Raw genomic sequence first — 20,797 nt, forward strand, 5'->3', positions numbered from 1 at the left:
ATGTTTGTGTTGGGTTGAATCCTGGTTCTGTTTCAATGGCACAATCACTGCACATATGTGACTGCTTAAGATTCATTTGTGTAGGATTCAGCATTTGCACATGCATTGTCCATCTGCATGGGTGCCATGACAGTCACCACTCTGCTCTTAGGAAACATAACATTGGCATTGGAGACTAACTATGTGTAACATACTGTTAGCCTGTTTGTGTGACTACTGTGATCCAGGTCAGTGGGGTCGATGGAATCCATCATGCATTGAGCACAGGTGTTGGTACATGAGAAGTCTTCCCAGTTCATAATGGAATAGTTGAGAGTAGCCATTATTATGGTTCTGTCTCAGACCTAATCCTCCCCATTACAGCACATTATGACAGTTGGGAAATCCGCGGCCTGGTTGGTGATCTGTCTAAAGGTGCAATTTGAATTCCACTTTATATATATATGTGCAGACATCACTGACATGCATATACATATATATACATATATATATATATATATATATATATATATGTATATATATATATATATATATATATATATATATAGATATATATTTCATATTAATTTGTAACAGTAATACATATGTAGACTGGAATGTGTTGGTTCACAAACTACAGTACATTACAATGTACTGTACATATGTACACAAAGTGACTGTCCCATTTGTGATCATTACAGTGAAATGCATATGGTATAAGGTGTAGTCTCAAGACCATGAAACATGTATACACCTCGGATGGCTTAGTAGTAAGTCCCATGACTATAATGTGCATGGTCCAGGGTTCAACACCTGCGATGCTTTACAAATGTTTTTTACTCCAGAATAAGGCTCATTTAAGCAGTTGTAAGCATGTTTAAAAGTGTTTATGTGACATTATAGCAGCGGTTAAACACAGTTAAACAAACTTTGTAATGTATAACCTGTGCGCGCAAACATGGCCACATCCGCTAACTACTCAGGATATATACATGTCAGTGAAGTAACATCTCACTATACACTGACATAACATAACATTCTCTGTTGACTGTACTCTCCAGCACACATGGGTTTATATGGGTGTTTTGAATGTTTGTTATACAGACTATTACTACCTATATATGCAAGCTGTGGTTAAGGTATACTTTTGAACATGATAAACATCCCTGCCTTTATCGGGATCTGAACCTCGAATGCACAGATACTATGCAGATGCTGTAACCATTACACTGTTAACATTAACGTTGCTTCTGCCTATTTCCTGTTTAGATGATTTCTGTGTGTAAGCTAGGCTAAGCAAAGGGCGGAGGCCCCCAAACTCACTGAGCTTCACGTACTCTTGAAATAACAACATAAAACAAATGTACTGTGAGACAATACCTTACATTCCTAACTACATTAGGCATAGCCCCTCACTGACACACTTAAAGGGAAACCTTGTTGTGTGAATGGGTAACAGAATATACACCCCTGGGATCATGTGCCCCAAAATCATACAGCCAGGCGGTGGGGGAGCCTGTCTAGCTTGATAGCTGCGAGACCTGTTGGGAGAATTGAATGGTGTTGAATTCTCACATTAACATGCCCTCTTTAGATCACTAAGTGTCCCTATCACCCTCCACAGCCCCAGACTTCAACAGCTTCCAGCAACTTTGCCTGGAATTGCTTCATTGGCTATGCTTGACAGAGGTTCAGTTACTTCATCAATGGTGTGGGGAAAGCCAACACACTGTAGCTATGCTTCTAATTGCCCTTGGGCAGATAGGTAGTAGGCTATCTGTAAACCTCTAATGTGCGGGCCATCACAGCCATAATATGTGAATAAACAGACCTTCAGATCACAATATACAGTGAGAAATCACCATGTAGTCAGGAAACAGTTAAATACAGCAAGAACATACTGAACACTGATACTTAGTCACTCCAAAAGCCTATCTTGGAAGCTAGATGACTTGTATAAGTTTAACGCTTTCTATTGCTTACCAGTAGGTTACCTACAGGAGAGAGGAAAAACAAGCACAGATGGGGAACATGCATGCAATGATATCATGCCGGCCTATGTGTCAGCCTTAGGCTTTGGAATACTGACCAAGGCTATTGGCGCCCCCATGGTGCCTTATTTTGGAGAGTCTTGAAGGTGAATACCAGCTCCGTAAACAGCACAATAGTAGATTCAATGAAGGTTATGCTACTCAGCACCAGTGGTTGTGATCACAACATGCATGCACTCACAGCACTCCTCAGGATGGACAACATCAACATCTGTGCAATAACTGAGATCTGTCTTAAGGCTCCTGAGAGCACAACAGCACTACCAGACTACAACCCATACCACACATTTCAGCCACAGAACATGGACTGACAGACATGGAGGGGCTGCATCCATATTCATCAGGGATACCTACACCTCCAGGTTAGTGGGGTAGCATGATACCTCTGAGATCATCCATGTGCAGCTAACATCAGCCACAACTGCAATGTAAATTGTGGCCTGCTACGGATCATACTCCATGACCCAGGACTACCACTCCACCTACCTGGAGACAGTGGAGAACATGACAGTCCTAATGCACACCCTGGCATTGGTCGATGTCAACTACCATACAATTAACTGGAAAACCTACTCAGGCACTCACTTCCAGGCCCAGCGCTTTCTGGAATTTATCACCTCATATGCCTTGTATCAGGTAGTAACCTCCTAACGTGGGGTAGAAACTATTAGAAGTGGTCATCCCCAACATGGGCAACAGGTGCACCACAGCAGAGGTTAACCAGTCACTGGTTAGATTGGACCATGAACTATTCACTGTTTCCACACCCAAGCATCTCCCACACCCATGGATACCACAGTGTATACCTTTCCTACAGCTACATTTACACTACTTGTGACAGGGGTGGGGGGTTTCACAGCCCCCACGCTAACTGGAAACACTGCTTAAGATACAGACAGATTTACAAATGCTGTCTATAAGCACCTACACAGATGTATGGATCGTGCCATCACTGGTAAACCAAGACTCACTCCTCCTAGACAAGGGCACCAGTCTGGTGGACCTCTGCAATAAACAGGCTATACTACAGAAGTAGGACAGTGTTCCAGACAAACAGCAAATCCCACGAAGGCCAGCATCCGTGACCACTATTAGTATGATACATAGGTCCCTCATGACATCATCCAAGGCTAACATCAGCAGGAGAATACGCAAGGATTCAAAAGATAACCACAAAACGTTCTTTGGCTATGTCAGGGATCTACGTGGTGACACACAGATTTGCACTGTGCCGGTGAAATATTGCACAAAATATGCTGACCCTACTGATATCGCCAACATCCTTGCAGATACATTCAGTACATACTTCACCCCCTAAAGACCCCATAACACTACCCAAAAGGTACAGTATCCCACACATCAGAGACACACAGGTGGAAATGGCCCTCTCTAACAGCAAAACACAGCGTCAATGGAGGCAGATATTGTCCCAGACCACATCTTGCAAACTGTACAAGACAACCTACCCCCCCATCTAATTAAGCTTTCCTACCTCAGCCTCTCCACAGGCTACATGACCATACAATGGCACGTGACAATGGTTATTCCACTCCATCAAGGTGGAATCACAGCTGACCATGGTAACTACTACCCCATAAGTCTGACTAGCCTGGTCTGCAATGGTATGGTTCACATACTCATGGCACTCATTAACAAAGACATTGGTAACCTCCAAACACGTGACCCAACCCAGGTCAGCTTGGTTGAGTGCAGTTCATGCCTACTGAACCTGTTTGACATCTTACATACAGTCATCAAGACATTAGATGATGGGGGAGGTGGTTCACACATACTACCTGGACCTCGCCAAGGCTTTTGACACCATGCCCCACTCAGGTATTATTGATAAACACACCAGCCTGTACATACACACGTACATCACAGGTTGGGTTGCCAACGGGCTTACACACAGAACCCACATGGTACGACTAGTGGTCTCCAGGTCCAACTCTTGACCAGTCATGACTGGTGTCCCACAGGACTCAGTCCTAGGAGCCCTACTGTTTGACATATATGTCTCAGAGGTACAGGCAAACACAGGTGGACTACGGCAGACCATGTTTGGCAATGACTGCGAACTGGGAGCCATGATTGATAGTCCAGCTGACACAGACTTCCCTCAAGGGGCCTCACAGAGAACATCACAGGGTGCCAATGTCACGGCCTCCAGCCAAGTGCCACTAACTGCATGGTCATTCCATTGTGGAATTGGCACCCACATATTAACACATAAGTGGCAGCCACTTTAATATGGATGAGGTAATGGGGTATATAGGGACTAAGGTAGATAGTGATCTCCCCTTTGGCAATCATATCTCCACAGTAGTTAGGACATCCTTCTATGTAGGCCATCAGATTACTAAATGATTCCCATCTAGACAAACTGGGGTTATAGTGCCCCTTTACTCATCACTCATCAGTCCCATCATAGGGTATAATAACACATGTGGTATGTACCTCAGAAGACACTTCCAACAGCTGGTAGGTCCATGAATGTACCTTGCCAAGGGGAATACTGGCCTTCAACATATGGTCTATGCAGCCAGACTGTATAAACTCCTGCTTTACTCAGTGGCATCTTGTTTACCCAGAGATGATCTCCGCTGGCCAACACAGCCATGTTGACCTCAGGCTTGATGGATATGCTCCACCTATGTGAATTCATGTCACAGTGAGCCACATACTGTAGTGAGCTGAACCTTGCCACAACAATAACTGGAAGATGCTGCAGGGACAGCTTCCTGTCACAGACACTCCCCATACTTTGAAACAACATCCCTAACTACATTATACAGAGCCCCTCACTAACACTCTGCAAGAGAAACCTTGAGGAGTGGATGGGAAACAGTAGATGCACCCCAGGGATCCCACCATTGCCTCTGCTCTACAGAGGGACAGTTAATGAATCAATGGGGTGGCAAAAGCTGACACATTTTGACTGGGCATATGAATGGCCTCTGACAGTTGGCCAAGTATCTACATATGAATCTATACATACAGTATCTGCATATGCTGATAGCTTAATTTACTGTTCAGGTGTTGACTTACCTTGTGCTAATGGCAGTTGTGTGTGCAGTAGTTGAGGGCTGCCTATGTTGGATGCACACAGTAGACTGCCTATACATGACAATTTACAGGTAGTCTTGTGTGTGTGCCATCCATTTTTACTGTGTGTGGGCAGGTGGAGAAAGGTGTCACTCCCTAGGTGCCTACACTGTCAGTGTGTGTGCTATACGTTCCCTCTTTGCCAAGGCATGGGCATACTGGGCATGCCTCCATCTGCCTACTGGGGCTGGTTCAGGGTGTTTGTGGTCTGAGTACCTCTGTGCCTCTGGGGCCCTTGGCAATGGTGGTGGGCTGTGAGGGTCTTCACCATTTTGTCCCTTCTGCACCTTTTTCCGCAGGATCATCTTGTGTAGCATGGCACATGCTATGAAGATGTGGGCACATGTGCCTGGAGAGTACTGCAAGGATCCACCAGATACGTCCAAGCAACGGAACCATGATTTCAGCATCCCAAACATATGCTGTATGATGATTCGGGTTTGTACTTGTGCCTCATTATGGCATTCCTGTATGGGTGTGTGTGCTTTTCTGATGGGAGTCATCATCCATGGTTCCAGTGCATAGCCAGCATCCCCCACCTGGTGGTCATTTGGGATGTCCCCCCTGGCAAATAACTGATACAACTGTGAGGCATGCCAGATGTGGGAGTCATGATAGCTTCCAGGGCTGCCAGAACACACATCCATGATAATGCTCTGTGCATTGCACACAACCTGGCAGTTGATGGAGGGGTATCCCTTGTGGTTTATGTCATGCCTACCCTGCTCACCGGGTGGTGACTTGATGTGTATGTGCGTGCAGTCTATTGCACCCAGTACCTCCAGGTATTCTGCCACATGGTGGAAGAGACGCATATTGCTGTCCAACTCCTCCTGTATTCGGGGGAAGTATATGTGCTCATTGGCATGTGGTAACATTGCATCCAGGAACTGGTGTAGTACCCTGGATGCTGATGCCTGTAAGGATCCCTATGATATCCCCAGTTGGTCTTTGAAAGGTACCTGTAGCTAGTATTCTCAGGCTTACACATACCTTCGTATCCACTGGGATGTGTTCCCCTCTGTTTGTTCTGGCTCTGAGGCATGGCCGGCACAGCTCCACAAGTTGCTGTAGGATGTCCCTGTCCACCCTGTAATGCTCTACTATTTCCAGATCATGTAGCCGCTGGTAGGTTACCCTGGGTCTGAACCCTCTCCTCCTCCCCTGGTGCCTGAGGTGGTCGTGTGCATCATCCACCACACCACCTTCAGTCTCCAACACATGCTGGTGCATCAAAGCTATGGCAGCCCCTAACATGTACATAATAAAAGTTCCCCGTCTGTATACACCACTGGTGCAGAGTGTATGGGAATACACAAATGTGTGTGAGGTGCTTTCACACTTTATAGTATTGTGCTATGGATGCTGCTGATGTCAGTGGGTGTGTATGAGCTATTCTAGCTGCAATGTGTCTTAATTATGGGTTTTGCAATGAGTACTGCAAGTGTGAGGCCTTTACTGTGGAGATCTGCTTGCCTGCCTTGATTAATCTGTTGCCCTTTAATTCACTTTTAGACCTGGATCCCTCCCATTATCAGGCATGCATCCACCTGCCGTCTTTCTTGTTTTGTACTTTCCCTACCCAGTTATGGCAAAATGTGCGTTGTAGCTGATATACTGCAAATTGGCTTTGTTCTGCTTTGACACTTTACTATTTTCTTTGCATTACATCCCCTCCCCTTTCCTGTTCTGCAGGTAGCTGCTTGCAGCCTTGTTAGCTGTTGTCAATGGCCCACTGTAGGCTCCTAGGTGTTAATTAGTCATTTGTACTCCAGTTTCACTGCTGCAGCATTTCCTTATTTCTTTCCTGTATCCTTCCTATTTCAGCTGCAATGCACACCGCCCATACCCGTTTACTGGGTTTACACGCGTTTTCATCTCCATTCACATGCATACTCGGTTACCTTGTGTACTCTCAGCTAAGTATAGCTGTGGCCAGTTCAACACACCCCTATCCTGCAGCTTTGCCTAGCTAGGGGCAGACTGGTTTAGCAATGCTCCTATGTGCTTACAGCAATGGCGACACACCCCTCTCCTGATGTCATCTTTATCTCAAGGGCACACCTCCGTGTTAAAATGCTAAGCTGTGAGGTGCATCCTTACACCAGCAGGGAATCTGTGATTCACTATTACTCCTCTCATTTGCATGGCATGGTCTACTAATTCCTAGCTACTGCACATAACACTGTCACTGCCCCTTAGCAACCCTTGCTCCATAAGTATGGTGTAGCATGCCTGCCATTGACTATTATGGGGAAATTGGCATAAGTGTTTCATTGCGGTTTTATTCTATACTTTTATATATTCCTTGCGATCCCCTTTGTGCACCACTTCCCTGCGCTTCCACGTTGAGATAGTGTGACTATATATATTAAATGTTAATTTTATATTTTGTACATTTTTTATGTCAATGGCTATATATTTAGTCATTGGCATATATTAACAATATAATACATGTGTTTGATTGGCTGTCATGGCTCCAATTTTATGTTTGCAAAAATGTAAACCATTTCCTACGGTTTACATTTCTGCATGCTTACACTACGCCTGCACCACTTCCTGAATCGCTACATACCTTCATTTGCATGCTACACTGCTGCACATGGGGTAATTAGCATACAAGGCTTGGGAGTTGAGCGGGCGTAGCATACACAGGTAGTGCACGTGTAAACAGCTCGTACCTGAATCGCTCGGCGGCCATATTTGGTGTTAGAACATCGACGCTATGCCTGCACCTGGCATAAGCTTATTGAATCTCAGGGAGAGAGAACATGTGAACTGTGCAATCTCACACTAAAGTCAAGCATCCATACCTCACAACCTATTAGTGCAAAAAATCTGGACAAAGGCTCCAAAATAGGGACACATTTTAAATATTGCTCTTGTAAACTTAAAAAGTTGCTAAAAAAACAGGATTTGTGTTAACATGCATTTTTCTGAAAAATATGAAGTCTGAAACTCAAAAGCCTGTCATTATTTACTGACTTCAATCCTCACATCATCCCAGCGATTTGCCAGAAAAATACAAATTTTATGAGTTCTGGTTCTTCAGTTCGATTCTCGGCTAGGGTGCCTTCTGTGCAGAGTTTGCATGTTCTCCCTGCATTCGTATGAGTTTCCTCTGGGTACTCTGGTTTCCTCCCACATTCTAAAGACATGCATCTGGAGTGTTTCTCCCTGGGCCTCCACTGAAAATAGGATCTGTGGAGCCTAGTTGGACTTTCCTGGTCAACAAATGTTAAATAAAATAAAAAAATAAATGAGTAACATACCAACAATCTGGACAGTTGAGAGGCATGCAGAGCATCTGCTTTATTGACCAAAGTGTTGACAAAACAGAGTTCAATTTAGCATCATATTGACTAAGTTCATAGACTCTATATGAATGTGTCTATAAATATATATATCTATATATATATATATATATATGTGTGTGTGTGTGTGTGCATGGTCTCTGTATATATACATACACACACACACACACACACACACACACACACACACACACACACACACACACACACACACACACACACACACACTATTAGAAAGCTGTATTCTGAACTGCTGTCTTGACATCTCCCCCCTGAAGAGAGATAGTGACAGACTGTAAATAATTTGCAAAGTCCAATACATGTACCTGCTTGCATAATGCTTGATATATATTATACATATTCACACTAGTACTTACCAAGAGCAGCTTTTAGAGGTAGTTATACAATTTCCATTATTTTTATTCCTCAGGCAGATGCACTTCATGGCCAGTGGTTACTCTCTATGGAAATTAACCCATAGAAGACTAGGGCTAGACAAAGGGTTAGTCTTTTCTAGTACTTCTAGATGTACCAGTCTGGGTAGTATTTGGCACAATTGCATCAAGTCTCAAGGCACTCTGGGTAGCCTCATTACTGGTCTCAGATTTGGAGCTTCCAACTTTTTGGTAGTACATTTGATGGAATTGCTATACTTCAGTTGCCTAAGGACCTTGTCATATTTGATTTAAATGCCTGGGTGTAGTTGTCTAATATGTGACTTTTTGGTTAACACTCCTCAGGAATGGTCTTGATGTGTTTTTGTTATGTTTCACAATGACATCATCATCCTTTTATGTCTTGTAGGATCAGTTATTTCTATTTTATCTCCACCTTCAGTTTTAAGCAAACTGTTTAATCTGGTTGAAGGGCAGGTTCAGTTTGAGTGGAATATGACCTGTGATTGTAGTGTTTGTATCATTTGCTTTTCAGTCACTTTTCTTGATAGATTAGAAATAAATAGTCTCTCTTCTCAGTATCGATTCCATCATAAGCACAGTGATTTATCTACCTAGCCTCAGATAAGAGGGGCTTTCTCCTACTGCTCTGTTGGAGTAGCATTGTGAAGAATACTTTTGACACTTCTGATAGCTCTTTCATAAGATGCATTGGATTATAGAGGACTTGATGTAGTATGTATGCAGCCATATTCATCAGAAATGTGCTAAAACTCTGTGGGAAAAAAACTTGTATCATTCTCTGTGAATAATTTAGTTAGCAAGCCATATCTGGTAACTGTCTTAAACCTGGAAATAATTTATTAGTACATGCAGAAATTCTTTAGCTCAAAAGCAATAGTTTACAACTTCAAGGCAAGTTCTCCTTTTAGCGATGTACTTTTGCAGTTATTCTCTAATAAAGTTCATAGCAATAGTTCTCTACTTTGAGATGGCTTGTGTATTATGCAAAACTGGCACATCAACACAAGCTTTTGCGATCTCCATAGTGATACTAGGTCAGCATATCTACATTTTGGCGATTTCACAATCATTTAGGTATCATTTAATTGACTACTCAGTTATATTACTGTCTTGTACTCATTACCTTTTTGTTTTGTTTGTTCTTACTACTGCGCTGTGTACTCTGCATGCCATGTTATTTAATGTAAACTCATATATGAGTGTAACACTTTCTATTATAAAATGTCTTATTTGTACTTGTGGAGCTTTCCTCCCCAGGCCTCTGCTGAAAAAGGACATGCGTCCAGTTGGAATGTCCTGGTAAACAACTGTAAATAAATAAATAACAACATTAGTCAGGGCTTAATGGCCTTCATTTATGTGTTTCAGCACTTCAGCATATTGTGACGCAGGTAGGAAACCATTGTGTTCAGGCTTTACTTTAACAGCACAGTATTTCTGCATCACGTATTTTCTGTGCCGATCAGATGGCCGTCCATATGTAACATATTCAGTGACCGTCTCTATCTGATTGTCATGTATGGTAGTTTCTTTTAGTTTATCATGCCTATTAGTAGTTAATTATTTGTCATAATGCTTTTTGCAAATATACAGCAATGTCTCCATCTGTATCATATAGTGCCTAGTCAGGTGTTGGGTTTATTGACAAGTCCGCCATAGGCAGTTGTTCTTTTGGCACATTGATCACTCTGCCATTGCTATATTTCAATTTTATAAGATGTTCTGGCATATTGGTGGTACTTACATTAACTAGTGGAACTGTTGCTTTGTGGTCAGTCTTCTGTTAGAAGCTCTCTAACGTTAGTTTCCTGAGAATTTCTCACATACCATTACACTTCAAAATGCCGTTTTTCTTTTTTCTGAGTATCTTTGCTCTGCATCATTTAGCATTCTGAAGCAATAGGCAGTAGTTCCTAAGATGCATCCATCTTTCCAGACTAAAGAAACACATAGACCATTAACTACAGGCATCAGCATTCACAATGGTTGGTTCGGAGATATAATATTACAAGAGTACTAGAACAGATATCAACATTTGTTTAACTATGTTGAATGCTTGTGGTTAAATATTCATGCGAAGGCTGCCAGCCTAGCTAGATAGAATTTTGTAAATAATTCTATGTTCTTGTAAATATGAATATGATCCACAGGCTTGCTTGGCAAATGTAAAGAAAACCGTGTATGTTCTGAGCTTCAGGAATGTAACCACAGTGCACCCTGCTGGAAGAAAGCTGATAAGTAAAGCATTTTGTGACTGATCTCAAGCTCGGAGACAGCAAATTCTTTCTATTGTCGTAATTTAAGAGATAATTACTAAGGTTTTACATGTAAGGCGTCTTTGATTGCTGTGGTTTTCTGGCAACTGCAAGATCAAAGAAATGTTAAAATTTTAAGTTCTGTGAGCCTGGGAAACTAAACCAGAGAATTGTAAAGAATGATGTAATGTGAAATGACTCAGCAGTACTGTGTTATCAATTTAAGACTTTCTGAGCGAGAGAGAATTAAGCATTTTGGATTTTGTCTGAAGACATCAACTTGCCAGCACTCTGCCATTTCCTGTAAGTAGGATCTTAGATCTTAGTATTTCTCTTAGAGTTAGATAGCAATTTAGCCAGATTAGTCTAGCTGTTTTCTATATTTATGTCAGATTATTCTAGGGTATTATTTTAAAGCATGTTCCTGTGATTTATGAACTCTGTAATGTCATTGTGTTGAATTAATAAGTATTATCTTGCGTTTTTATTATTTATTATTAAATAATTTTAAACCTTGCAACTGTGGCTGATTTGTGTAAAGGTAATTGAAGCTCCTAGATGCATTGTGTGTATTTGGTGATACTGTCCAAGCCACTCCATTAGCTTTAGCCCAGGGTCACACTTACTATTTGGATAACAGTAATATTACACAGTAAAATTGTTCACCCTTTGGAAAGGACCTTATTAGTAGATGATAAGAGTAGTTGGTCACAGTGCTTACTACCTTATAGCCTGGCAGTTGGTGGGCATACCTGGAGAACCTGTACCAGCCTTCCCCAGCAGTGCCTGTGTGTTTGTATATAAACCAAATCTCAAAGTGTGCATGTGTTAGTACTTGGGCAGGGGCACGAAGCACAGGTTAGACATAGACGGTACTGGAGGTTTTGGCTTGACTACTCGGCTGAGATCTGAACCCTATAACTGTGCCAGTGGAGAGTCTTATTTGGGATCTGGAGAGAAAGGGAGAAACCAGACCCTGTCTAACAGTGATCTCTGTGTGCTCTTAAGGGAAATGGTACTTCACTGTGTGTGTACTTGTTATCCTTCCCAATGTGCATGCCCCTCACTGGTGCTAGTGGTGAGGATTGAGGCTCCTTGATTACTGGGCCAGTACACGGGTGTCACAATGTTCCCATGATCATGGTTACAGCTTTCTTTAGTAAACTTGTCACTCAATGTAGGACTGTGGACAGATCCTATATAAACCATATCATCTTTAGCACCTAATGTAGCTCAGATATGTTGGTTGGATCTTTTAGATTTGCTTTGACATTGATGTTTCTTGAATCTGTTCTCACTCCCCTAGCACTAATACTCTAACCAAATTATTGGATATCAGGCTCACCAGAACTGCAGTTTGCTCTGTTTAGCTACTGACCCAAGTTTTTTTTGTGGTTTGAAGCACTGATTCCAGTCTTTTGTCACTTGCCTCTTTTATCAGGAGCAAGCAGAAGCACATAATCACCTTTGTGTCCTTCTAACAGATTTCGCATTTTGTACTGAAATATTTTTGGTGTTGGCAATATTTTGAAACAAAATCTTCTTGTTGTAGTAATGGAGATTGTCAGTATATGACTATGTCTCTCTATGGTTATCTTTCAAATCTCACTTGAAGCATTTACTATGGAGACCACCCTGACACCAGCCAGCTTAGGTAAAATATCTGAAAGGTTAGGTTGAATGAACTTTTCCCTCATGAATCAATCATTTAACTCTTTTGTTTTAAATTAACACATTCTCACACTGCCATTCTTTTTGGAACTGGTACCATTGGCTCATTCTATTCATGTACACCAAGTCTTTGTATATAAATATTGACTTATACCTCAACTTAGCGAATTGGAAATGGCGACCTTGAGTTTGTACAACTTTATCTTTATTAACATCTCACACTTATGCAGACCAGCTACTCCAAATGCATTCACATTAATTTTATATGGTTTGACAATCTGCCCCAACTTAAATGTCACTTCTGTTGAGCAAACTGTTTACATAATGGACCTTCCAGCACATTAATTAAAAGTAATACTTGTTTTCCTTACAGTTAGCCATCTTTAGGAATAATCCTACATACCTGAGTTTGTCTGCAGGACCACCTATACCTTCATCTGCTTCATGCAACTGCCAACCATTTGAGATGCTTCTTTAACTACCAGGTGATACTAAAGTAACATCAACCCCAGCACCTCTTTTAAATTTTACTGTGATTTCGTGTGTTGGGAATTTGACTTGGTGTTTAGCATAGCAGGTACTAAACCCAAGAAAAATGCTTTCTGAGTGCTTTTCTTAAATTTACTCTCAACGGTTAGTTTATTTTGCTTAATTTAGCACACAACGTTGACATATCTAATCTTGTTGCATTTCTCTTATACTTCTTGCTCTGACCCAGTATGTGAATGGGTACATCTTGTGATAAGCTTGCATTTCTTCTGTTTCTCAAGCACATCCTTACTTTGACCATTATCATGATTTTACTTATTTCGCCACTTTTTGCGCATTTTACCTCACAAAGTCCACTTGTTATACTTATGTTAGCATTTTGTTATTTTATCTGTTCACATTCTCTCTGGTAATCTGAATTGCTTTTAATAAAGTTAAATTTTCTTCCAGCTATAACTTTTGAGGCACTTCAGTACTATCCAGCTCGGTCACTATTTCCACAACTAATTTGTTCCTCTCTTGTCTGCTTAAACATACAGTGTTCTCTCAGTTCATATAAATGCGCAGCAATGGCTTTTTATGACTCTCCCTTAACTTCAGCGCATCTTAGAAAACATACCCTTTCATAAATATGACCCCTAGCCCACCTCAGAAATGCCTGCTAACCTTAAACTTGTCCGTGCCCTAACCACACTCCATATCTTACAAAAAAAAAATCTTCCCATAACACTGCCGCTATTCAGATAAATTGGAGGTTATTTTTTTTCTGGGGCAGTGGGGGTTGGTGTAAATATCATGAAAGTTATTTGTTTTCCTTTTTTAATCTTTCAAATGTTCAATGTTTCTGTAATTCAATCTTGTGTACGGTCGATTTTATTTTTATCTGTTTTGCTTGATATTAAGTAAGTTTAATCATATATAAGTAAATCTCAGACATACACACACACACACACACACACACACACACACACACACACACACATGTACACGCAGACACACGCGCACACATATTAGAAAGTTATACACTGAATTGCTATCATCAACCTCACCATTCACAGCCTGCACTGCACAAACAATAGCTTCTCTTTGACATGCCTTAGCTTCTATGAATCCCACCTTTTAACAATAAAATCATTTTACTTATTTCTTCCATTCTGCACAAAACTAAAAATCTATACCTTCAGTATAAAGCCAGGTGGTCATACAAATGAATGGCACTGCAGAGCTCCTCTTTCTGTTCTCCCGTGTCACATTTTTCTTTTGTCACCTGCTTGTTGCCCACTTAAAGCATCATGCTGATATACTGCTTCAAATATTTGCTGTTTTATTCTCCTGTTTTGTCATCTGTACTAACTAAACACAGAATATCTGTTTTGATGTGCCTTGCCTTCATATGTAAATATCTAGAATGTTATTGTACTGCCTTTTGTGTATTACAACAAGCCTGTCCTACTAGAAAAGTACAAAAACTTTATCACTGGCAATATATATGAAATCCCTAATTCTTTTTAACCCTGTACCCCATCTTAACTCAGCCCTCCAAACATATTTCAAACAACACTATGCCCGTTAGATGATAATGCAACATTATTCCACTTTAAAGAACTCTTAGGAAAAAAAAGCATCACACTTGTGAAAGATATTTACAAATCTTCATCCAAAGTCATTCAGTTACATCTTACCTTCCTAAGAAGAATATCAGATAAAATTGCCAAACCCTTAACCTACATATATAATCTCTCACGTACAACAGGAATAGTGCCTCCAGGCTTAAAACACTGCATTACCTTACCCAAACATCCTCTATCAAAATTATCAAGAGCTTTAGACCTATGTCCACACTCTACCTACTTGAAAAAATAATTTCCTGAAATTCTGTACAAACAAATAATGAAACATATTAATAACTATGGCTTGCAATTAGACAAACATGGTTGTAGAAATTCCTTCAGTACCACCACTACCTTACTCATTGCAACCAGCTCCATTTTTTGTAACATTAATGTATGGTTATTGTTGGTGTAATTGTAGACCAGAGCACTCAAAAGTGTTATCCACAATATTCTTCTTATGAAACAGAACAAACTTAGTTTTGGCCACAGCAGTATGAAGTGGTTCTAAACATTACCAGGAAAGTAGAAAATTCCAGTTTATACTAACAACCTCTTATCGTCATTTAGCACTCAAAACACCAAAGTACCACAAGTTTCAGTTTTGTGTCCCATTATGTTTTCATTGTTTATTGATGATCTTACAGATGACCACTTATCCCTTGTTATCCTACTATATACAGATGAAATCCTTGTATTACAAGCTTGTGAATGCCCTTCTGATGTCCAAAACAGACTATAAACTCTTTCTTTAAGTTATACAACTGGGCTGATTGTAATCACTTTCTACTTAATCACAAAAAAGAGCCTTATGCTATTTAGAACCACTCAAAAACTCTCTCAGTTACCTCTTATTAAGATCACAGATAACTCCAACATCATCACCATTTCTGGATACAAATATGTGGAACATAACCTCTTCAAAACATTCAGACAAAATAAGTAACATAATAGTATCTAACCTTAAACTCTGTTGCAGAATCTCTCATTTACTCATCCCTTCAAGCCAGTTTTCTCTACTCAAAAATGTTTTCCCCTAAATTGGAATTTGGTCTTCCTGTGATGACCTTTTACTCAGTACAAATTTCCCAAAGACTTCAGATCACTGAAATTAAAATTTGCAGGTGTGACTTCTTGCTAACAGCAAATCCCATCATTATAATCTGCATGTTTACCCCTCAAACTCTTGCACAAGAATTAAGGACAAAGCAAAAAATAACAGGGAGATAGAAGTCCCAATACAAGGACATTTTTTAAATGTTGCTCCTTTAAACATGGAAAGTTGATAGAAATCAGGTTGTGCATTAGCATACATTTTCTTAAGAATACGAAATCTGAAACTCAAATATCTGTCATTATTTATTGACCTCAATCCTCTGATTTGTCAGAAAAACATAGACGTTATGAGGAACAGATCAAAAATCTGAGATAAACATCTGGGCATTCTATGAAAATCTAAACAGTTGAGAGGTATGCCTAGAACAATGGCTTCCAGTTACTAAAAGGTTAACTTATAGATTAGGTACTTTAATTGACAAAAGACTAAATGGTAACTATTGTATACCTTTGTAAAGGAAATTACACAGTCAAGACTAGTTTAACTCCATAAGAAGTACCCATGTGAAAGATATCACATTAAGCAGGCTTCAATATAAAACAGGTACTGGAAAACGTACCTGCTGCTGACTAGGCCCAGCATTATAGAACAGACTCCCACCTAAATTAAGGGGTCTAGCGTCTCTCATTGAGGTCAGAAAGGCCTTCTCTGATCACTTTCACTAGGAAACTGAGTGCAGGTGCTTTGAGGACAATAACCTAAACATTCGCTATCAAACAGCATGCTACCTCCATCAAGACAGTCACTGTAAAATGTTGAATTCTAGATGCAAGCTACCATCAGTGTGACAATCTTTCCCTGGTTGTTATAAATGTTGTCGTGCTTGTTTCCTGAAATTCAAAATGGACTTTATGTATATACTGCAAACATTGTAAATTATTTTTTACTATTAACTCTGTCTCTGCAAAGTTTCTCTGCACACAAGTCTCTGTAACAATAATAAATATCTCCAAAAAGAATATTTGTTCCAAGACTCTTTAAAAGACTTTTGATTTTGCATTTGTTCTTATGGATTACATGCTTCCTAAATATTCATGTCGTTTCCTTCTCCTTCCGTACTTTCGAGTCATGGCTGAGAAGGGTCTTCGGATCAGCTCACCCACCCTCTTATTAAAAAGTAAATAAATAAATGTATTAGTTGGCCATGGTTTATATTTTATTTATTTATTTTTAATACTTTGCCAGTTAGAACTGATCCAGTTGGATCAGTGCCCTACTCTGGTTACCAAACATGCATATACATATGTCCACTTTGATTTATTTTGTAAAGAGGGATTTGTTTAAACATTTGGCAAGCATTCTAAAGTATGGATAATTTCTTTACATGAACATAGGCTATATAAAGCCAGATGTATTAAGATTTGGATGTCATATCCTAGTACATTTTTCTGGAAAAAAAGGCTCTGGGTCTGGGAGGATGGTGTAATGGTTAAGGTGTTTACCTGGCAAATACAAGGTGCAGGGTTTGGTTCTCTGTGGGGTAATTGGCTAGGCTTAAAATGGCCCACAAGGGGCAATTAGCCTAGTACTAACCTATCGACATCTCACTGAAAAATATTATTGAACTGTTACTTCAATAATTGATAGTATCAGTTTTCTGAGACAAAAGAAACATTTCCTAAAACCTCTGTTATTACCTACTGCTTTAAATGTTTACAATTTTCTATGAGTAGCAGATATTATATTATGTTCTAAAATTTGTGTTTCTATATCTGTAACAAATAAGCAATATATAAAAACATCAGTGTTATGTTGAGTAGTAATCTGCCTTTTATGTGTAATATAGTGTTATAACTTAATTTTAAAATATTATTAAACTATTTCAGTTCAGTTAATTTTTGCAATTTAGCTGCTTTTTGCAGTCCTTTTCATGGCAGGTGATCATATGTGGCCAATCATTCCTACTTCTCCTAAACCTGCTTGTTCAATGTAGGGTCTGGACCATAATCCACATCCCCTGGGATGGCTAGGCAGGTCTTAAAGGAACCTGAAAACTTACTGAGAGATAAAGAGAAACAAACCTGCCTCAGCATCGTATGTACAATTGTAATAGTGCTACCACCTGCATGGTGATATACCTTTCTTACGCCACCCCACGAAAAAGTCCTTCAACAGTCCCATTACAAATTCTGTTTCACCAGTGGAGTTTATGCTTAACGTGTGTTCCAGGGCATCCACATACTTTCCTTATGAGGCAGGTGAGCCTCTTCATTCTCTAACAGCCATCATTATCTCCCCTTCCTGTATGTCTTTTATCATATCGTTGTGCAATTAGCAGAGTAGTCTGATTGCAGTAATTTTTTTAAATTTTTTTTCTCACAGAATTAGTTGGTTACTTATATTCTTTCATGTATAACAAGTACCTTAAACCCTGAATTTTTTGTTTCCAAGTTCTAACCTCTCTGTGGAATTTCATTCTTTCATAATCAGTTATGATTTTTAGTTGACTAGCATATTACAAACCCATATCCAAAGTACCTTTAAACATCACTGCAAAAATGTTTTATTCTATATCATGTGTACTGTTATTGGGGTACATTTTCTTTGCTGTTATTTTAGTATACTAACTTGACAACAAACCATGGTCTGAAGAGCCTATCCATTTAAACTATTTTAGAAGTGACAATGCTTATTTTTTTATTTAATTATTGTTTTTCTGCTATATCCCTAAACTGACATTACTGACTAAGGTCACAAAACTTCAAGCAAAGTTACAAAACTTCACAAGCCAAGCCTATGCTATTAAATGGGTTGCCATATTGCTGCTTGCAGAAAAGCAAAGTGATCATCTAAGCAAATACCATGTGTACGTATTTAGTTTGCAGTGAAACCATTGTCTAGGATTTCTTTAAGTTTTGTACATTATTCCAATATATTTCTGTCTAAAAGATTACAGTTTCTTGTGCTGCATTCCCTTTTTTCATATAGTTGAACATTTTTGTCAAATACCAGCTTTCTCTATTTTTCATTCTTTTAAACTGAGGGAAAAAGATGTAGTGCTTGTACAGTTGTTTTTTATTTTTTATTATTATTTTGTTTGTGGTAGTGCAGTGCTAGCATTGTCGCCTCACAGCAAGAAGTTCTCCTGTTCTATTCTCGGCTGGAGCGTCTTCTGTGTGGAGTCTGCATGTCCTGCCCACGGTCGAGTGGTGTTCGAAAGACATGCGTGAATGGGCGTGCCTTCATTGAAGGTTGGGCGTCGAGCTGGCACCTCGGCACCGTAAAAGTCTACTGCCAATCATTCGTGGACCGGAGTTCCGCTGTGGCTACCCCTAACCAGGAAAAGCCGAAAGAAGAACAACATTTTGTTTGTAATCACCTCATCTGTTCACATCCAGAGTATATTGTTTTGGGCAAGTGGGTATACAAACTGCATGATATACTTTTGAGTATAAATTAGCCACTTTTTTGTTATTATTTTTTTTTTATATAATGTTTCCTGCTTTGTAGTTCATTGTTTACACAGACTTTTTCTTCATAAAACTATTTTATGTTGTTTGCTTTCACTCGAGTATCATGTGGCTACCTAAACTGATTTCTAGTTTTATATTTGGTATAACATTCCCTTTTCCCATATGCACACTTTTACAGTGTATATGATTTCCCATATATTTTACTGTATTCCCTGGGATCCCTATCATATGATAGAAATCTCATTTGACTGAAACCATAAAACTGAAATTTCAAAAGACTGAAAAGTCACTTGACTGAAACCCATAATACTGAATTTCAACATACTAAATTGTAAACTGGACCATATAAAACCAAACTAGGTGGGATGGGCTACACCCCCCCACCACCCAACTATATATATTAACTCCAGGATTGCACTACACTGGAGAAAAGGGCATGTACGTTTCACTTACCTTACAGTAGTCTACATGCTGCCACTACTATGCCCTTTGCCCCATATACCTTTCACTTACCTTACAGTAGTCTACATGCTGCCACTACTATGCCCTTTGCCCCATATACCTTTCACTTACCTTACCGTAGTCTACATGCTGCCACTACTATGCCCTTTGCCCCATATACCTTTCACTTACCTTACAGTAGTCTACATGCTGCCACTACTATGCCCTTTGCCCCATTATAATGCGATCCTGGAGTTAGTGTATATATATATATATATATATATATATATATATATAGTTAGGGGGTATGGGGGGCATAGCCCCCCATTTAGTCTGGTTTTATATGGTCCAGTTTACAATTTAGTATGTTGAAATTCATTTATATGGGTTTCAGTCAAGTGACTTTTCAGTCTTTTGAAATTTCAGTCTTTTGGTCTCAGTCAAATGTGATTCAGTCAAATGAGGTTTCTATCATATGATAGGGATCATTCCCTGATACATAAGTTATCAAAATGCGAATATAAACTTTATCTTGAATAGCATATTCTCTGATTAAGACGTGTAGGACAGGATTACAGAACGTGTTGCATACTTTTGTTTGTTTCTCTTGGTTGATTCTTTTTTGAGAATTTTTAACATAAGTTATTTCTCAACAAAGGTTCAATATTTATTACATGTTTAATTGTAGAGATTGCTTTATGCTGTTCAGAACCAGCACAGATCAAAACAGAGACTCTGCAACATCTCATATTTTACACTTGACAGGAGAGTTCCGGTGTGGATTTGAAGATGACAATATCTGCATGTTCACGCAAGACAAAACAGACAATTTTGATTGGACGAAACAAAGTGCAGCAACCAGGACTTCATTGTTTACTCCTAACACAGGGCCCGTTACAGATAATAGCGGAACTAAATATGGTAAAGTTTATT

General features: G+C 39.7%; 1 protein-coding gene across 1 annotated transcript in view; it reads left to right on the plus strand.

The window, feature by feature from the left end:
- The window catches only part of MDGA2 (MAM domain containing glycosylphosphatidylinositol anchor 2), a 4,933,289-nt gene that overhangs the window by 4,396,845 nt on the left and 515,647 nt on the right, over positions 1 to 20,797 (plus strand). Inside the window, exon 13 of the mRNA XM_044074257.1 lies at positions 20,630 to 20,785. Coding sequence (XP_043930192.1) covers positions 20,630 to 20,785 — 156 coding nt within the window. The remainder of the gene's footprint in view (positions 1 to 20,629; positions 20,786 to 20,797) is intronic.

The sequence above is a fragment of the Protopterus annectens genome, chromosome 6.part0 (assembly GCF_019279795.1).
Source record: "Protopterus annectens isolate FY-2018-M chromosome 6.part0, PAN1.0, whole genome shotgun sequence".
Taxonomy (NCBI): Eukaryota; Metazoa; Chordata; order Ceratodontiformes; family Protopteridae; genus Protopterus; species Protopterus annectens.